The following is a 20,074-nucleotide window of genomic DNA, read 5'->3' as shown; positions in this document are numbered from 1 at the left end:
CAACTACTACTTTGATGATCATAACGATCCGGGATTGGAGTTTTGCATTGCTTTTAATATCAGTGATTCGATGGGTATCCAACAATGACAGCTCATTCAAATATGTTACCCTTGAATTTGGAAGCTTTTTCGTAATTTTTCCTAATCTTGCTATCCAAGGTTAACATGATCCAGGGCTTACAGACAATCTTGAAACTAGAGCACTTAGAAAACTTCCTAGGTTGTATATGATGTATGTTCTATGAGCAAATACATACTAAGTGGACCGTTTCTAGTGGCGCGTATACAATGTGCTTAATATATTTCCGGCCGCCAAGGAGTCTCCTATTCTTAGACCTCGATGTAGACCGAACACCAATAAGCTAAGCTGCATTTCAGTAATTTTGCCTACGAGATACCTCACTAGATCCAAAAAATAAGAAAACAAATCAAGTACAATCGAAAGTATCAGATTTCATTGTTGTGAAGCGCTTACCAAATCAACATAGCTCAATTCCGTTGCCTTCACCCGCTAAGCCACCTCACTTTCATTCTCCCACCTTTACAACCCAAACCCAGTCAGTTCCGTTGATTATTCGCAAGTCCCTCGTTTGTACGCCCAACTCCGGTAGATCCAGGAGCACGCTTTCTATCGACCCTGCTATCCGATCAATGCCTCAGGGGCATCACGACTGCGCTACAACAGTGAGGGTGTCAGATTCCCCGCGGCATCATGGCCAGCGGTAGGCCTCCCGGGTCGCATCCACCCGCTGGTCGGGATGACGACCTGTTGTTGGATTCTGGACCAACCTACAGCAGTGGCCAAGGTCCCCCAGTGAACGACGAACACCTACTAGAACAGTTCAACATTGACGATTCCGAACAACCGTACGAGCAAACGCAACCGCGTCCTTCGGTCTCCTACGACAACTTTGTCGGTTCTCGCGCGCCGCAGCATGTACCACAACATACTGCACCGGGACTGTCGCATCCGCCGGTCAACCCCGGAATCCAACAAAATGACCCCTACTCCAGCGGAATGAGAGATCGATCATACTCCCAGACGTCGGGTCTGGACAACTACCGCCGTTATTCTTTGGACGATTTTGACGACGGACATTCAGGGTATTACGATCTTGATGCGGACGAGGATCGCATTGCCAGTTCCCACCATGTTCGCAAGGCAAACGAGCGCAACAGCGTTCTCGGGCTCGGAGGTGGTATCATGGGCAAGGCAAAATACATGTTTGGCATGGGGTCAAATCAATATTCAGAAATGGATCTCCCATTGACAGAGGCCGGGGCAAGAAGGGCAACGGTCGACAGCACTGCCTCTCCAGCACCACCCCGGAAGGAGCGCAAGAAGTTCAGCGCATCTGATCTGAACATATTTGGGCGACGCAAGGTTGATCCGAAGTCTATGGGCCCGCGCATGATTCAGCTGAACAACCCACCCGCCAACAGCGCCCACAAGTTCTTCAGCAATCACGTATCGACCACCAAGTACAACGTCATCACCTTCATCCCGAAATTCATCTTCGAACAATTCTCCAAATATGCCAACTTGTTCTTCTTGTTCACTGCGGTCTTGCAACAAATCCCCAACGTGTCGCCAACCAACAGGTTCACAACAATCGTCCCATTAGGTATCGTCCTGGCAGTATCGGCCATCAAAGAGCTGGTGGAGGATTACAAACGCAAGACTTCCGACAAAGGACTCAACCACTCTAAAACGCAAGTCCTCAAAGGATCATCCTTCCACGATGCAAAATGGGTGGACGTCTCCGTGGGCGATATCGTACGAGTCGAGTCCGAGCAGCCTTTCCCGGCTGACCTGGTCCTACTGGCATCCTCCGAGCCGGAGGGGCTGTGCTATATCGAAACGGCAAATTTGGACGGCGAGACAAATCTGAAAATCAAGCAAGCAATTCCAGAGACTGCACATCTCGTCAGTCCCAGCGACCTCAGCCGCTTGAGTGGACGCGTTCGTTCAGAACAGCCAAACAGCAGTTTGTATACTTACGAAGCAACTTTGACTATGAATGCTGGAGGTGGCGAAAAAGAGCTGCCTTTGGCCCCGGATCAACTTTTGCTTCGCGGTGCCACTCTACGCAACACTCCTTGGGTCCATGGTATCGTAGTTTTCACTGGCCACGAGACAAAGCTGATGAGAAATGCAACTGCAACACCTATCAAGCGGACATCTGTCGAGCGAACAGTCAACATGCAGATCCTGATGCTTGTCACGATTCTCATCGTCTTGAGTGTGATCAGTTCTGTCGGTGATCTCGCGATTCGAAAAACCAAGTCTCACCAGCTTGCGTACCTTGATTACGGCGATGTCCACATGGTCAAGCAGTTTTTCATGGACATCTTCACATACTGGGTTCTCTACTCGAATTTGGTCCCTATCTCCCTCTTTGTTACGATTGAGATCGTCAAATACTTCCAGGCTTTCCTGATCAATTCTGATCTCGACATTTACTACGACAAAACGGACACACCGGCCACCTGCCGCACCTCATCGTTGGTTGAAGAACTCGGTCAGATCGAGTACATTTTCTCCGACAAGACGGGTACTCTGACATGCAATATGATGGAGTTCAAACAAGTCAGTATTGCTGGCATTCAATATGGTGACGATGTTCCGGAAGATCGCCGTGCTGCCATTGAGGAAGGCTCTGAAGTTGGTATCCATACCTTCAAGACCCTGAAAGAGAATATGAGCTCGCATCCAAGCCAGAAAGCCATCCGCGAATTTCTCACTCTTCTTGCAACCTGTCACACTGTCATTCCGGAGCGAAATACAAGCGACCCAGATGTCATCAAATATCAAGCAGCTTCGCCCGACGAGGGAGCTCTGGTGGACGGCGCAGCTGCGCTCGGATTCCGATTCACCAATCGACGACCGAGGTCTGTGCTGTTTGAGCATGGCGGACAGGAGTTGGAATACGAACTGCTGGCAGTGTGCGAATTCAACTCTACCCGCAAGCGAATGTCGACTATCTTCAGATGCCCAGATGGAAAGGTTCGCATCTACTGTAAAGGTGCCGACACGGTCATTCTTGAGCGTTTGCACCCCGATAATCCTACTGTGGAGGCTACCCTGCAGCATTTGGAAGAGTACGCTTCAGATGGTCTGCGAACACTGTGTCTGGCTATGCGGGAGATCCCAGAAGACGAATTCCAGCAGTGGAACCAGATCTTTGACAGGGCTAACACTACTGTCGGCGGCAATCGTAGCGAAGAACTGGACAAGGCCGCTGAGCTGATCGAAAGGGACTTTTACCTTCTTGGTGCAACTGCTATTGAGGATCGTCTGCAAGATGGTGTGCCGGACACCATCCACACGCTTCAGACTGCCGGGATTAAGATTTGGGTGTTGACTGGCGATCGACAGGAAACCGCCATCAACATTGGCATGTCCTGCAAGCTCATATCCGAAGACATGACCCTTCTTATCATCAACGAGGAGTCGGCAAACGGCACCCGTGATAGCTTGCAGAAGAAGCTGGATGCGGTCAAGAGCCAAATTTCCTCTGGAGATGCCGAACCTTTAGCCCTGGTTATTGATGGTCGATCCTTGACGTTTGCTTTGGAGAAAGATATGGAGAAACTGTTTTTGGACCTGGCGGTGATGTGTAAAGCTGTCGTTTGCTGGTAAGTATCTTTACGTTTTGGGCTGTTCTCGGTTGTCCTAATGTCTCTTTAGTCGTGTCTCGCCCCTCCAAAAGGCTTTGGTCGTGAAACTCGTGAAGCGTCACAAGAAGGCTCTATTGTTGGCCATCGGTGACGGTGCCAACGATGTATCCATGATTCAAGCCGCCCATGTCGGTGTTGGTATCAGCGGTGTTGAAGGTCTTCAGGCCGCCCGATCCGCAGATGTGGCAATTGGACAGTTCCGATTCCTTCGGAAGCTCCTTCTGGTTCATGGCGCGTGGAGTTACTCTCGCATCAGTCGAGTTATTCTCTACTCGTACTACAAAAACATCACGTTGTACATGACCCAGTTCTGGGTAAGCTTGATTCTCTTCGTTTAACGGTGCTAGCTGACCCTTCCCAGTACTCTTTCCAAAACGCATTCTCTGGTGAAGTCATCTATGAGTCTTGGACACTTTCCTTCTACAACGTGCTCTTCACTGTCTTGCCTCCATTCGCAATGGGAATTTTTGATCAGTACATCTCCGCCAGATTGCTCGATCGCTACCCGCAACTCTACCAACTAGGCCAGAAGGGTATCTTCTTCAAAAAGCACAGTTTCTGGGCCTGGATTTTGAACGGATTCTTCCATTCTCTCATCCTGTACATCGTGTCCCAGCTGATCTTCTTCTGGGATCTCCCCATGGCTGATGGTAAAGTCGCTGGCCATTGGGTTTGGGGAGAAGCACTATATACCGCTGTGCTCGCTACGGTCCTGGGCAAAGCGGCTCTGATCACCAACATCTGGACAAAGTACACTTTCATCGCCATCCCAGGATCTATGTTCCTCTGGCTCGTCTTCCTCCCGGCGTACGGTTACGCAGCTCCAGCCATTGGTTTCTCCCGTGAATACTATGGCACCATCCCCGTCCTCTTCAAATCCCCCATCTTCTACCTGATGGCCGTCGTCCTACCATGTGTCTGTCTGCTTCGTGACTATGCTTGGAAATATGCCAAGCGCATGTACTACCCACAGCAGTATCACCACGTGCAGGAGATCCAGAAGTACAATGTCCAAGATTACCGCCCGCGCATGGAGCAGTTCCAAAAAGCCATTCGGAAGGTGCGACAAGTCCAGCGCATGCGCAAACAACGTGGCTATGCCTTTTCTCAGGCTGATGACGGTGGTCAAATGCGTGTACTGAATGCTTATGACACCACTCGCAGCCGTGGTCGGTATGGCGAGATGGCTAGTTCGAGGCCTATGGCGTGATGACTGATTCGCCGTGGGTCCCGTGCATTTGCGGTGACTCTTTGCTTTTTGCTTCGCATTCGTGCCAAGTGACTAGTATATCTGTATCTTTTGTATCTTACGTTTTTCTTTTCCTCTGGTGTGTTTTTATAGCCATGCTTGGCGATGAGGTTGTCACATATCACATTTTTCCTCTTCGCTTGATGTTGTTGTAGCTAAAAATAGCGAACCTGAACATTCCAAGACGCTAGATCAGCCTGGTAAATAATCATGAAGCCCAATTCCAGACCGACCACCTGGGTAACTTACATTGCCAAGCAAATGGGGAGATCTTTGACCCTCCATGGCTCTACTGCAAGTGTGGAATGTGCTTGACTTTCCGGCCCTAGAAAGTAATGGGAAATCATTCGGTTTCAAGGTCCCTCGAAGCTCAAGGGTTGCCCAGGTGAAGTTGAGCTTGGTTTTATGAAAATTCCATTGCTTGGGTATGAACTGCAAAGATGAGATTATCTGCTCACAAAGGCTGTCCTGAGTGTTTTGCAACCAAAACCTTGAAATCTCATGAGAAATTTGCCTCTCTCTCCATGTATGGCTTTCTCACTGCTACCTAGCTCTTTCTTATCAAAGATACAGGCCACTCCAGACGTCAGTCTGTTTTAAAACTTGAACTCATGGAAACTGTTGCCAGTAGTCACCATGAAGCCCGTACCACACACAATTCGGGTGAAGCGGCCTTGGAACCTTTCGCTTGATAGATGTATATAGCACGGGGGAATATACAGAGCTAGACTAATGACCTACCTCCGAGGCTTCCAAGATTCCAAAAATGTGATTGAGCTCATCAGGATGTCGGACCGGCTCGCTGCAGATTTACAGCCATGTACATTTTGGCGTCAGAACACGAGCTAAAGCCCTGCTAGCTGATTGAAACACGAATGCAACCAATATCTATGATTCTATACCTCAAGGGAGGGTCTCCTAGCTGATTTACCCCCAGAAAAGGTCATAATGCTGACCAATCCCTTTATATAACACAATTATTTTCAAAATCTCAACCAACAGCCTCTCGCCGGGCTAGCTCAATCGGTAGAGCGTAAGACTCTTAATCTTAAGGCTGCGGGTTCGACCCCCGCGTTCGGCTCTTCCTAAAACACCAACATGGTCTTTAAGATTATCTTTTTTGCAAACTTTTTGGGCTCCTTTGCTGTGTGAGTGGGTGACGGAGCCCTCGTGGAGCCGAGCGCAAGATGCCGATTGGTGCGGACCCACCCCACACCTGGACATCTCCAGGGCTGCTGAATGCGGCTTGGATCCGGAGCTCCATCTATGGGTAGTCTGAAGTAAAGAATGTCTTTTTCTATTAGAAAGAGAAACAAGACAACAGGGAGTGAGTATGTTGGTTCAGACTTTGACAGAGTTCTGCGGCGTGAAAATATGGAGAATATGGAAGACGCAACAAGTCGGAGAGACACAGAGTACCAAAACGATGATGTGCATGCGATGGTGTAGGGCAGAGAACCTCGGAATGGTCTCCTAGCTAGGCATTGTTGGGAACCTTGGAAAGATCACCGAAGCTGACTGAACAAACCTCATATCACATATTCTTCTAGAAAGAGTTCAGGTTTGAGTGAGTAGGTAGGTATAGACATATATTACACGGAGTTGGGAAAGCAGGTCTCCAGGGCTCGCATCACCTCGAACACCGTTCTTCTGGTGGCCTCCAACCAATCCCTAAGCGTTCCATGACGAGCTTTTCTCTTTCCTCCCAAGTCTCACCCTCAGATTCAAGGTCAAGTACATGGCCGCTTGAGCCTTGATCTCGCACACCACTCGAGTCAAACTTCCAAGAGTGGGCTTTCTTTGCATGCCTTCGCAGATCCCGCTGGAAGGTGGTATCGCCAGACCAGCCAAGCACAGCACATCCGACAGTGCGCCACGGGGCGATGATGATATCAACACGACGATGGATATTTGGATTCTTTCCATGGCTTTCAGAGTGGCCCTGGGTATTGAGATCGAACTTCGGATCTTGCCACACGACCAGTGCTTTATCCAGTGTGTCAAAGCCTCTTCCCGAATCATCGCCATGAAACGGTAGAGTTTGCTGTTCCCGCATCGAGGACGTCAGATGCAACGACAGTGTATGGGTGATATACTTTTCTTTTTCCAGACTCGCAGCGATATCAACGATAATGTTATGGGTGACAGTCTCATCGCGATGAGTTATGATAACGTCTACATCCCCTGCGAGCTCTTTTCCACGTCGGTATCCCCCAACGATAATACAATCAACTCCACCCGAGTCTGGACGAACGCGATTCGCATGGTCTCGAATCACAGAAGCGATCTCCTCCGTCTCAGCACGGGAAATGCCCTGCTGGAACTCCTCATAGAACTTCACGCCGATCTGTTGCACACGCGATAGAGTGCTCCACCCATGCTCAATGATATCATCAAGATCCCGCCAACCTCGATGGTAGTAAAAGTCTCTAGCTGTTTTTGCACCAACACCCCAGATTTCATAAAATGAATTCAACACTCGGAGAATGGGATCCGTATCCAAGGCACTCGCAGCAGCAACATTTCCATCATCATCAGTATGGCGGCATCCACCATCTTCCTGATACTGTGTGAAGAGATTCGCGATTTTGACATCACATCCAGGCAGAGCGAGGATCTCGCTCGGACGGCGGATCACATGCGGATAGGAGGCCAGAGAGGCGATCGAAGTACTGTAGGCACGAACACCAATTTGATCGAGAGTGAGCTCGCGAATGCGTCGTATCTTGATGAGCTGGGCGATGAAGTCTTCGTTCGGAGGATGTAAAGGCGTGGAGCGCAAACACGCGAGTAGAACTTGGTTGCGCACCCAATCTGGTTGGGGTGGCGGGGGGTCGCTATCGTCCTGTTCGGATGTTGTCTCTCGATGAAGTGTTGGGATGGGATGTTGACTAGCGCTGTCAGGCTTTTTCGAATGCCGCGGATGTATATGACTTGAGACTCTTGGTGGTATTTGACTGGCGTCATTTTTTGCGCGCTGGATGATTTGACTGGACTTTTGGTCGAATTGAGCTTTCTCAGCTTGGGTTGTTGTAGGCGCAGGAATTATCCTTCCACGATAAACCAGGAAGGGATCCTTTGGGATGCATCTCCGTGCTTCAATTGATTTTTCTAACCATTCCAGCTTCAGGACGGTGACAGAGTTATCAGGTGGAGCTTCTTTCACGAGATGTTTTGCAGGGTCGTGACGACTCCGAACTCCATCTTCTTCGCTCTCTGACTCCGTACTAAGATCAATAACTTCAACTGGAACGTTTTTGATCCCATTGGAAAGTGAAGTGCGTCTCCGTTTGGCGGGGGCTGCGCAGTGCCGGAGGTTTTCCGTGGCGTTGATGCGGAAACAGGATTAAATTCTTCTGTCCAGATGCCGCGCGATCGAAGCTCCAGTGCAGCACGTTTAGCACGATTGACCTTTCCAATGATTAAACCCGCCTCGAAGATATCGTAAGTCAGATTTCCACCATTTTCGAGCAACCGCCCTTCGACTTCGTCCAAACTTTCCAGAGATAAATGCGTTGGTAGGACAAAAATAGGTGGTTGGGCCGAGAATATGCCGACAGGGATTGACTGGTCCCCCGAAGACAGGCCTGCATCGGGAATCATGCCGGTTTGAAGTCTCACGATTCAGGGGTCTGGAGGCTTTAGAGCGAGCTCATAGTGCAGACATGCATATGAAAATAATCATTCCACCATTGCCTTGCTATCGATTGAGCTTGACTGAATGGAGTTCGAAGCGATATTGCATTTTGGCCATTATGTGATCCGGCTGATGATGGGGCAACCCCAGCTCGGAGACGGGGATATTTTTGATGACGTCACCTGACGTTCGACTGAACCATGGGTTGATTCCAACCCTTGAGGAAGTATACAACCATTTCAGACATTAGGACAAAATCTAGCATTTAATTGATTTCTAAGACTGTGAAGAAGGTTATAAGCTTTTTGAGACAAGATAGTGCGATCTAGGACATGTCAAGCTCACATCAGTACATATCGGAATTATCTCTTCTAAACGTCCCAATGATCATATCCCAATGTAGTTCCAAAATTGAAAGCCAGATGAATCAATCTATAGGTAACCGTCGACCTCAGACAACGTGCTCTTCGAGCGTGGGCTCGTGGCTCTCCTGCACATTCACCCGGGGCGAAGCACCCTTCCCAACAACCTCGGCAGTGCTTCCATACTGACCACCTGTCTGAGTGACGGTTGCATGTTCAGGGCCTTCATCCTCATCTTGATATACGTCCCCATCACGTACAGCATTCTTGCCATGCTTCTGGTCCATCCACCGGCGCCAAGGCTTATAAACCAGCACGCTGAGCCCACCAAACACAATGAAGCAACCACAGATACCTCCGCCGATAGCGTCGTAGTAGTCACCGGCAACTTGCACGCCATCCCAGAAACTGCCTTCGGCATCGGTCACGTTGAGAATGAGAGTAAGCAGTTGAATCACACCGATGACGATAGCAACAATGACGGTCAAAGTCGTGAGCACGATCGAGTAGTACAAGAAAGCCACTGGGTCGCGGTGGTTGTTGTGTGACTGTGGCAGCTCGTCAGGATCACTGGCCACGGATGCTGTCTCTGCATCTGGCTTTGCTGGAAGGAAGTTGGCCGCTGGTTGGATATACAGGGAGAACATCAGAGCTCCATCGATTGTGTCCAGAAGACACATTCCAGCTGGTGAAATTTAGTTGGCTGGTAAGTTGTATTTGCGGGGGGAAACTGACCGGTGAAAAGAGCCGGGAGAATGAGGATCACCCAGAAAGAAGTTCCTTTCGCGGCTTCGATAGACGAGATTCCGAGAAGAGCGATCTCGGAAGAGGTATCGAAACCGAGACCGAAAAGGATACCGAGAGGGTACATTTTCCATGGTCTGGAGGGGAGGGAATGAGCAACGGCCATCTTCAGAGATTTTGAGAAGAGCTTACCGATCGATCAATTTGAACATTTTCTTCAGAACCGAGAAGAGAATTCCTCCACCCTCGATTTTCCAAGCTTCATCCTCTGCGCCTTCAGGGAGACTGAAGACTTTCTGCATTTGCTTGATCAACTTGTATAGAATATACGCATTCATCACACCGAGCAGAATCAAGAAAGCAGCACTGACACCGCTGCCGATGATTCCACCAATGGTGCTAAATTTGTCGAAGCGCGAGGACACGGCTGCAGCGGTCGCCGCCACGACAATAGATGTGATGATCACGATTCTGACATATGTTAAGCTACAGGTCTCATAGATCTGACGGGAGTCTCACGTTGAATGTCCCAGAGAGAAGAAAGTGCCCACGGTCACAGGCTTTTGTCCCGTCGCCAGAAGTCTTCTTGTCATCAAATCGATGGCCTGCGAAAATGTTAGTTCGTCAGTCCCGGGCAAACCAATAGCTTGAACATACTGAAATGTGATCGGCATCAAAGGCATGTCTCAACCCAAGTGAATAGGCAAGAGCAGCCGTAGACACAAGAGACCTAATTGCCGCTGTCAGCATGAGATCTCATATACAACCTGAATGATGCTAAAAGCTTACGGGTGATAGCTCTAGAGAGAAGTTAGTATAGATCCCCATACTCAGCATCCAAGCAGACAACATACCAGTACAATACCAGCCGCAACCCAAACAATAATGTTCAAGAACGCAATGAAGGCAATGATTCCAATAGCACGGAGCGGGATTTTTCTAATTCCCGGCATCTTGCTATGCGAGCGCTCCGCACTGCGAAGTAGAGGCTGGAGACTCCATTTCCGGTCACTGTCCAAGCTGCGCGAATCCGCAGGTGTTGCAGCGGGGTCGACGGAGGCCATTGTAAACGACCAAGACACAAAGAAAGTTGTACGCTATAGGCCAAAGATGAAGATGCAAAAGGCAGCAAAAGAGGGGTTCCTATGAGCTTGCTGCAGTTAAACTTTCACCGCCAAGCCCACCTTGGAAAATTCACACGAGCGGCATGAACGCTGCGAAGTCGAGTTCGAGGTTTAGGCGAAAATGCATGTGGGCAACGTTGCGGAGAGTCCCGATGATAAACGGGATTATTCACAGCTTCGATTCCCGTGTGCTAATTTTGTGGTCTCGATAGTCTCGACACCCACCGAGTCTCCTATGCCGGGGCTGTGATTGGCTGGCACTTGGCCTGTCTTCGCCGGTCGCCGCGTTTTAGCGGCGCTCGGCAAACGCGCTGCCGAGCTTCTACTGATCTTTTGTGATCTCTGGTTTGGTATGTTATTTTAATGGACCTTTCGATTCAACTCAAGCTTTACACTCAGTCTGCCGATTTGAACTAAGCCTCGGCCATATGTAGGGGCCGAAATCTATAACTGGGATGAGTGAACCTTGCAATTTTGATAGATCTATGTTGATATTTTCAGCATGAGCTAGCCTCTAATCCAAATTCAGACCTGAATAAATGTATGTTGACTGAGCAGCATAGCAGCCCGGTCAATGGTAGCAAAGTTTTGCAAGGTACATACGCGAAGTAAATAGCAGGATCCGACCCATCCCCCCAATAGCGAGCACAAAACATTCAGCGATTTTGACTATGTCTCACTAGCGCTGCTTGATATAGGACTGCTCAGGCTATCTTCACATTTAATAGCACCACTGTCATAAGCTTCGTATGGTGGTGGGGATACAGCCCATTCCGTAGAATAGGAGCCATCCAGCTCTGTTTCCACAGGGATGAATTCCCTTGCAGGGTCTCCGCTTGGAGGTGAGCCTGGGGCAAAGTAGTTGCTTGCGATGCACGCAAGAAAGGCCGGATTCTCACTCTCCAGAGCTTCCTTGTACCGTTGATTTATAAAAGCCACCCTGTCGGGGTCAATGGCACCTCCCCTCCTCCTCTCACAGCATGGACATGCCAAAGAACAATGACCACTCATACTTCGCCGCGGCTTGTGAAAAAGCCGTTTGGCGCAACAGCCACAATCCCGGCCACAGCAACCTCCCCTCGCAGCACATTCAGAGACCATCCATTTCCCGAGGTACCACCTAGGGTCGGCTCGAACATAACTATAAAGCGGCGCAAGAGTCATAGTCGGCAGCGCAGCTTCTTTGAGATAAAGGTTCGTTTCGCGCTCCACGTAAATTCGTTTAATCTTTTGAAGTTCATAAAGGCGATTCCGATTCCGATTCGTTTGAGCTTCAGTTGTAAGATCGGTTGAGGCCTCTTTTATCATTCTTGCTGCCAAACCATATGCCAGCTGAGCTTGGTATCGAAGTTGGTATTCGGCGAACACAAGGTCGGCAAGAATGCTGGCAGGGCAGTCATACTCCGACTTTCCGAGCCTATAACGAAATCTCCTAGAAAAGACCTTGGCACCATCTGTCTCTCGCAGATATTCGCGGAAAAGGAAACTGGAAGAACCACAATCAACGTTGGTGAGATCCATAGTAATATGTCAAATGTCCGCTATGTATAGAAAACATCAAGCTCCAGAGGAAAGAACGAGGTCAATGAAAAGGCTTCGTGGAATTTTCATGAGAATAGAAAAGCAATTATCCATAAAGTACACCTGGAAAGAAACGAGGCGACGCCGATTCGAGGAATTGACCAAAACAAGAGTGCCGTGGGCACCATTATTGTCGACGGCGAAAAACTTTCTCCTGTCGAAGGTTTCTTGAGGCGTCCCTGCTCCCCAAATTTTGTGAGTGACTCATAAAAAACCCCCTTGTGTATCTCATAGGCCCAATGCAATCGACGTTATGCCTCACAGATGAGTATGGTTCTGACTCGGCGAGAGCGGTAAGTGCGAGACTCAGTGGACGATGATCGCGGCAATAACGGCACCTTCGGACTACGCGATCAAATCATCGCTTTTCCAGTCCCCCATCAAATCCTCCGTGGCGCGACTCGTATTTCAACCCCATCGCACTATAGCGGAGAAGGTAAAGAGACCTGACAGCGAGAATGACCTGATTTAATTTTGCAGAGATTCCGATCATCTTACCAAGTGGGTAACATCGCGTTATTGTCGAAAGAGGCGTGGGGAATTTTATGAGGGATGAGCACAGTCTGTTCATTGATCAAGCGACTAACTATTGATAAAAATGAGCCAGATATGAAACATGATGCTATGGACTGCTCTTTCGAGCCAACCATGTATCGAGTCGCTAAACAGGACTGATGCGACCGAGGATTGTGTCGAGGTGATCTAGCGACGTGGGCCAGACAGTCCTCTCCTGCACAATTCCGACCTTGCCATCCGTCGGCCAAGCCGGTCACGGATGACTATGGAGGAGCGATGGAATCTCGCTGAATAAATTTTAGTCGGGCCGATGGTGTGCCTTTCTCACACGCATCGGCAAAGCCAGGAAAGCTCACGCACCAGCCAGGACGGTAGCCGAGGGAGTCCACTTCGTGATCGTGGGCTGGATACGAATGTCCTTGCTAACGAGGAAATTCCACTCAGTCCGAGTGATAGGCGTGACGTCTGAAGCAGACAGAGGCGTCTTCGGTCCACGCCTTGAAGTCCGCTTGGAAGGCAAAGGCTGTTTCATACCACGCATGGTATGAGAAGAAGACTTCTTGATAATCTCACGGGGCCGCTCGGTCTTGACGCGAGTAGGAAGTGGCTCCACCTTTTTGGTCTCTGGGAACTCAGCCTTCACTTTGACTTGAGGCTGGCCGGGGAGGATGATGGCATCTTTGTTATGCACATTTTTGTAGGCGGCCGCGACGGCCGTCAGTTGAGAATCGGGAACGTCGAGTTGCTCGTAGACGCGGTGGAAAAATGCTTTGCTGAAGGGGCGACCGGAGAAGTCGTCCACGATACGGTGGAGGAGTCGCACACAGGATGACATGGCTTGTTCACAGTTGAAGGAGAAGGGGCGGTTGGAGAGAACACACATGCGGCGCTTGAATGTATAGATGCGGTCCATGTTGAGAAGGGTCAAGCCCTCCTGGCTGAAGACGACTTCGTTTTGGAGGATTGACTGCTTCACTAGGTACTCGTTTTCTTGGCGCTCGTACTGGCTGCGACCGAGTGCGTCGATCCAGCTCTGTCCGAGTGAGAACTTTCTTGAAGCCTTTGCGATGGCTCGCTCTAGAATTCGCCAGGATTGTGGTTGGACGGGGTCGATGGGAATAATCATAAGATCGGACGGTTGGCCTGTCGGATAAGGCTTTCCTCGTCCAACGAGGAGAGTGACTTGAATCGTTTTCTCTTGTAATTTCTTGGAGATGTACTCCATAGCTGGGAGGATCGATGGTAGAATGCTCTCCGAGTCGAAGCTGAATTCCGGAGAGAGGGGCGGAGAAATCATATTGTTGGTTAGCCGGGGTGATTTGGGGATGTAGATGCCCATCGGGCGAGGAAGCCGCATGACGCCCATTATGTGAAGATGTAAGGTCTGGAGGTCGAGAGGGTTTGGGATGATGGGCAGATATAGTCCATCGCGACTCAGGGGGAATTCCCCGCACCTACATTATCTTAACACAAGGTTGAATTGACTGTCAGAGAACCCAGCTCCCTACGAGTATGGAGTAATCATAACAAAATTCAAGATGTCTTCGCCAATCAAAAATCTCCGATCAGCGCCATGAAAGTACCTGTAACCGCTGCGGCGTTCGGCGGGCCAATGAAACCCGCTCGACACATCGCCCTAATGCACCTCCGACACTGCACACTTGTCCACCAACATGAAACCGACAACCTCATTCGCAAAACAATGGCCCCCAAATGGAAGAGGTCACAATTTCCACCGCCCAATGTCCCGGTACGCGAGCCTACTGCTCACAGGCTGAGAGCCTGACCCAGCTCCCACAATCGAACGTGTTTTGAAGGAAATCGATGAGGAACGGCAGCACCAGTACAGCGGATACTCCGAATAAATGACTGGCCCCGGAGGATTAACTACTGCAAGCCCTCGCCAACATGGCCACCAGCATGTTCGTAGGGTCAACCTGGATTGAGTGCCCGCCCTGGCAAACACGACCCCATTCTGCCTTGAACACCACCAACAGCACAGGCGCGCGGCCACTACAAACAACAGCCTGGGCTATGCACCTAGAACTGAAACCAGCGCCTCGCCTTTGGACCTGAGATATAGGTACGGAGTAGTTGATGAACCCTTTGTTCTTCGCTGCGCCATCAAGGCACACTCGGGCCCCGTACCGCCAACTCTTTGACTGAGATCAGATCGTTCCGTATTCATAGCGCCACGTTGTACACGCGATATGGTTCTGCGCTCGCGGCTAGCCTTCCGGAACCAATAAAGAGCCGCATTAATTCGCGGCTTTGTTTGTCGGGCATTTCTTGGGTGATGTGTTCGGTCTGACCGCTGCAAAGAGCCTCATTGCTGTTGGTGGCGTAGGATCCGGGCATTGATTTGATTTGGAGAAGTTGGTTGTTGGGGGCCGTGATAACATCGCGTCATCGTAATATGATCTTAATTGAGCTTAATTTGGTAGATTTTCTGTATTCAATGAAGGCAAACTGGATTTCTATTCTTCGTCTTTTCATGTGAAAAGGAATCAGACATGTCATTGTCCTGTTTTTCAAGGTTGACTCTTGGGAATAACAAAGAGAGGGAATCTGAAGGAGTGCATACCCAAAGAGAATAACCGAGTCACTACAGGCAACTGCAGTAATGTTGACAGACTACAAGGGCTGTGTCAAACAAAAAGAATTATACAAGTTATCTGCGAAAACGCGAAAGGTCAGCTCCTTTGGTCCCACGAGCAAAGAAATTGAGACCTGTGGACGGAATTCAAGGCCATTGAAGCCTTTTCATCCGTGCAACGATGCGTCGACATGATGAGGGTGCATGCCAGATCCCGGCCAAGACCCCAATCCCCAATTCTCTGTTCACGGCTTAGCCATGATTTTACTCGACCAATCATGATTACTCGATGATTAGTTGAAAATAGACACTCTCAAAGATCCGAAGGAGGCAACAAGGCGAATCCAATAGAATAAAAAACAAAAACATACAACAGTGAGGATTCGCTGGTGGTCACCCACCCAACTACTAACTCACCGGCGTGTGGCTTAAGTACGGCTGAGCGGACGGGAAGCCCTGTTCTCCACACCCTGTGGTCGTATGTGCTTGCATAGGGAGTCGATAGAGTAATATCGTCTCTAAATTGGTACCGAATTTGGGCTAGGAGAGATTCGCTGGACTGCTCATCCGAACATACCTTGTAGACCATATTGAACGGTGGGCGGTAAACACAGTTGGTAATAATTTGAGCAGGCTGAATGTCATATATTCTCTGGAAGCCGGCCATGAGGGTGCGCTTAGTTGCTCTGGAAATTCGTCCTGACCATGGCTATCATGTTCTGGATTTTCCACGAGAGGAAGTCCCAAATTTGACGGAGGGTACATGAGCGGTTCAAGGCCCTGACTACAAAGCTCATGGCGCAGAGCCCGAGAAGGCGGCCCCAGGGCGGCAGGTGGGTAACTCAGGTTTGGAGGGTGAAATAGAGGCAACAAAGGTACGGAGTACAGATGGCGACGTGCCACCTTTCTGTCCACCTGTTGTATGTGCGAACTGACGGGAAGCTGCGTTTCTGGCCTCCTGAATTCATACTGTGTAAGTAAAGCTGAACGAATTGAGCTTCGAGTATGCATATCGGTGTACTTCGTAGGGAAATACGGGGCGTGAAACCCTCGGATGGGATAGATCTCGAAGGGTTTGGGGGCAAAGGAAGTCTTCGTAAAAGAGATTTGTGGCGATGCCCAGGTTTGCCCAGGCGCAGTTTTTTTTTATTTTGTTACACGACAAATGATTAGCTTGTAGCACCGGGGCAACGTTCGAAAGAGCCTCGGCCGGATGGACTCAAAGGATCATGAAGCGGGAGGACAGCAGATGCATAGAGTTCAAGTTAGCACCATCAACGAGTGGGCAGTGAAAGCTCGACTTCTCTTCACCGTACCCCTCCTATGCTCTCGAATCCGAGTATTACCTGATAACCTTAAAATAATCAACACGAGCCCCTCAAAAGGACCGCCACCCGGTGCGGTCCTTCCATGTATGCCATCAAACCGTTCCAGAAAATTCTCTCTCGCCAGGGCCGATAACCAAGACTCAAAACACGAAGAATGCGGCCATCGCCAAGAAAGATAAAGAGCGATTCTGACCGGATGATTTCTTCAAATCGCAGGTCATAATTGGTTGGGCTACCTTGAAAGGTGTCTTGGCGCGGCCGGTTTGGGCCCAAAGCGTGCAGCTCACCCGGGTTGAGGCTAGCGTTCGTCTTGGCGGAGCTCTGGCTTTATCTTTGACCGCTGGAAGGAAGGAATGGGCTTTTAGGTAAAAAGCATGTTATCAGCTGGCATTGCACGGGCTGAGTCAAGGTGTGGTGGCGGGCTTGGGTTGCTTTTTTCACTGAGTGGCTGGGATTGGCTGCGACCTGTAGGCAAATTGAAAAACGAAGGAATCTGCATTTGGTCTCTGCTCTTGGAAAGCCCCAGAGCCAAATTGGACAAGAGGAGAGAGAGGCACACTGGGGTTACACCTGAGATGGCAACTTCACCTTAAGACGGTAGTGCGAAGTTGAAAGTTGAGAATCCGGGGATAAACATCAGCGCCCCGCAGAGCCAACGGGGGCTTGGCGCCAATGCCTCCGCTTTCTAGATGAGCTATCTCACAACGCAGGACAAATTGGTTACCTGTGTCTTTATAAATGGAAGAATACGAGAATACTGAGAGAGGCTATGCATTTCGAGACACTCTACCTTATTCCTCAAGAAAAAACCACACAGCCCTCAAATACTCCAAATATGAAGCCCGCCCACCCGCTTGGACCAAACTGTAACGTGCCCCGTATAGCCCTGGAGCGTGAGGAGGAAAATGCTTGGCTAGAGTCTAACCCCGTTACGTTATCTATTCGATTGAACGGGCTGTTCAGCGCTCTGAGCCCCAGTCTGAATTCTTATCTCAGGTGCCTGCCGTGAGTATTTGAACTCAGCTCACCCACCCCCCTGTTCACCTGTTCTTGTCTCGTCTTACCTCCCCCGATCTCACCGAAGGAAACTTCCTGACTTGCGATAATCTTCCCACATTATTCCCCATCGTGCTCTGCACGTCGAAATTATGGAAAAGTCCGACTATGCCGAGAACACCGTGACGAAAAGGCTCAGCGGGGAGGATCCTGAGATCCAGCGCGGTGGACTCAATGATCCCAACCATGTCGAACTGACACGTGCCCTCAAGGCAAGACACATTACTATGATTGGTAGGTGCTAATTTGTGCATGAAGCGGGGACTGGCTGACAGCCGCCAGCAATCGGAGGAGCTATTGGTACCGGCCTGATCATCGGTACCGGAGAGGCTCTTGCAAAGTAAGTACCCAGAGTCAATGACTGAAATTTGGAGTTTCAGGCTAACGCGTCGCTTTCTAGAGCCGGCGTATGTGACTTGTGACTTGTCATGACGATTTGTGTCCTTCGCTAACTTGGACAGCCCGGTGCAATTTTGATCTCCTACGCATGGGTTGGCTTTATAGTATACCTTGTGATGTGCGCTTTGGGAGAAATGGCAGCGTGGTTACCATTGCCTTCCGGATTTACTGGTTACGCCGTTCGATTTGTTGACCCTGCACTCGGATTCACCCTGGGTTGGACGTAAGTGAGCCAGTCCCTGCAAGGTTCCTCCGCTGACCACACGTCTCAGATACTGGTTCAAATACATCATCCTCTCGCCAAATCAAATGACTGCCGGAGCGCTGGTGATATCTTATTGGATACCTCCCGAGAAGGTGAACCCTGGAGTGTGGATCACCATCTTCTTAGTGTTGGTCGTGGCGATCAATTACTTTGGAGTGAAATTCTTTGGCGAGTTTGAATTCTGGCTCTCGTCATTCAAAGTCATCGTGATTCTCGGAATAATACTCCTATCCTTCATCCTCATGTTGGGCGGTGGACCAGACCACGACCGAAAGGGTTTCCGCTACTGGAAGAGTCCTGGCGCCTTCAATCACTATGTGAAGGAAGGTCCATCTGGTCGATTCCTAGCTTTCTGGTCAACTATGGTGTCAGCTACATTTGCTTATCTAGGAACCGAGCTGGTCGGAGTGACGGTCGGCGAAGCCCAGAACCCACGCAAGACGATCCCAAAGGCTATCAAGCTGACTTTCTACCGTATTCTGGTGTTTTACGTCCTCAGCGTGCTCCTTGTCGGCACCCTCGTTCCATACAACTCCCCCAAGCTGCTGTTTGCCCTCGGAGATGGCAACAAAGCAAAAGGATCAGCCGCAGCCTCCCCCTTCGTTGTTGCGATCGAGTTGGCAAACATTCCTGTTCTCTCCCACATTTTAAACGCCTGTATCCTGCTCTTTGTCTTCTCCGCAGCAAATTCGGATTTGTACATCGCGACTCGCACAATCTACGGGTTAGCCCGCGAAGACAAAGCCCCGAAAATATTCGCCCGGACCGACCGTCGTGGTGTTCCGGTTCCAGCTCTCGCCATCTCATCTTTGATTGCGCTGCTTGCCTACATGAATGTCAGCGGAGACTCCAGAGTTGTCTTCAAGTACTTCGTGAATTTGGTCACTATTTTCGGTCTCCTTACCTGGATCTCCATCCTGGTAACGCACATCTACTTTGTGCGCGCGCGCAAAGCCCAAGGTGTCCCCGAATCCGAACTTGCGTACAAAGCGCCCTTCGGTATCTTTGGGTCATACTTTGCCTTGGGATTCTGTATCCTCATCGCCCTGACCAAGAATTACGACGTCTTCATTCACAAGCCCGCTACCTACGGAGACTTTGACTACAAGAACTTCATCACCGCTTATCTCGGTATTCCTTTGTATCTGATCATGATCGCTGGATACAAGATCGTTACCCGGTGCAAGGGTGTCCATCCTCTGGAGGCTGATTTGTTCTCTGGCAAGGATGAAATTGACCGCGAAGAAGCGGCCTATCTTGCAGCGAAGGAGGCTGATGCGGAAAGAAATTCCGATTCCGGGTGGTTCTACAGGAAGTTTGTTTCGTGGCTATTCTAATCGCTACTTTGGGCCTTTTGTGAATTTGTTTACTATTTTAATTACAGTAAGCTGAAATGACGACCTTACATGATACGTAGACACTCCGCTGAAAATTGATATCAATTATGACATTAGAACCCTATCTAAAGGCAAGCGCATCATGATGAGCGACCCTGATCCACGGGTGCTCATCTCATTGCCCCAAATAGGACATGAC

General features: G+C 49.7%; 6 protein-coding genes across 6 annotated transcripts; 2 read left to right on the top strand and 4 right to left on the bottom strand.

Moving 5' to 3' along the window:
- Window positions 1–712: 712 nt before the first annotated feature.
- Window positions 713–4,891, top strand: N7506_008876 (aminophospholipid-translocating P4-type ATPase DRS2; the record flags this gene model as incomplete). Its single annotated transcript, XM_056958169.1, has 3 exons — window positions 713–3,639; window positions 3,692–3,995; window positions 4,043–4,891. 3 exons carry the CDS (start codon window positions 713–715, stop codon window positions 4,889–4,891), a joined length of 4,080 nt encoding a protein of 1,359 aa, XP_056807559.1.
- Window positions 4,892–6,560: 1,669 nt separating this feature from the next.
- N7506_008875 (type-X family DNA polymerase) lies at window positions 6,561–8,533 on the bottom strand (the record flags this gene model as incomplete). The annotated part of the gene is given in 2 exon segments (XM_056958168.1): window positions 6,561–8,157; window positions 8,172–8,533. The coding sequence occupies 2 exon segments, from the start codon at window positions 8,531–8,533 to the stop codon at window positions 6,561–6,563; spliced, it is 1,959 nt and encodes a 652-aa protein (XP_056807558.1).
- Window positions 8,534–9,018: 485 nt separating this feature from the next.
- Window positions 9,019–10,737, bottom strand: N7506_008874 (HoxN/HupN/NixA family nickel/cobalt transporter; the record flags this gene model as incomplete). The annotated part of the gene is made up of 7 exons (XM_056958167.1): window positions 9,019–9,614; window positions 9,665–9,810; window positions 9,866–10,144; window positions 10,193–10,278; window positions 10,331–10,403; window positions 10,463–10,473; window positions 10,528–10,737. 7 exons carry the CDS (start codon window positions 10,735–10,737, stop codon window positions 9,019–9,021), a joined length of 1,401 nt encoding a protein of 466 aa, XP_056807557.1.
- A 1,067-nt stretch (window positions 10,738–11,804) lies between these two features.
- Window positions 11,805–12,318, bottom strand: N7506_008873 (uncharacterized protein; the record flags this gene model as incomplete). Its single annotated transcript, XM_056958166.1, has 2 exons — window positions 11,805–11,938; window positions 12,120–12,318. The coding sequence occupies 2 exons, from the start codon at window positions 12,316–12,318 to the stop codon at window positions 11,805–11,807; spliced, it is 333 nt and encodes a 110-aa protein (XP_056807556.1).
- Window positions 12,319–13,246: 928 nt separating this feature from the next.
- Window positions 13,247–14,260, bottom strand: N7506_008872 (uncharacterized protein; the record flags this gene model as incomplete). Its single annotated transcript, XM_056958165.1, has 1 exon — window positions 13,247–14,260. One exon carries the CDS (start codon window positions 14,258–14,260, stop codon window positions 13,247–13,249), a length of 1,014 nt encoding a protein of 337 aa, XP_056807555.1.
- Window positions 14,261–17,966: 3,706 nt separating this feature from the next.
- On the top strand, window positions 17,967–19,875 carry N7506_008871 (dicarboxylic amino acid permease agtA; the record flags this gene model as incomplete). Its single annotated transcript, XM_056958164.1, has 5 exons — window positions 17,967–18,108; window positions 18,157–18,214; window positions 18,275–18,281; window positions 18,336–18,496; window positions 18,546–19,875. 5 exons carry the CDS (start codon window positions 17,967–17,969, stop codon window positions 19,873–19,875), a joined length of 1,698 nt encoding a protein of 565 aa, XP_056807554.1.
- Window positions 19,876–20,074: the final 199 nt, after the last annotated feature.

This window comes from Penicillium brevicompactum (genome assembly GCF_028827555.1).
Source record: "Penicillium brevicompactum strain IBT 35665 chromosome Unknown utg000006l_segment0_segment0, whole genome shotgun sequence".
NCBI lineage: Eukaryota > Fungi > Ascomycota > Eurotiomycetes > Eurotiales > Aspergillaceae > Penicillium > Penicillium brevicompactum.
Note: the sequence above shows the minus strand (reverse complement) of the source record. Positions and strands in the feature narration are given on the sequence as shown.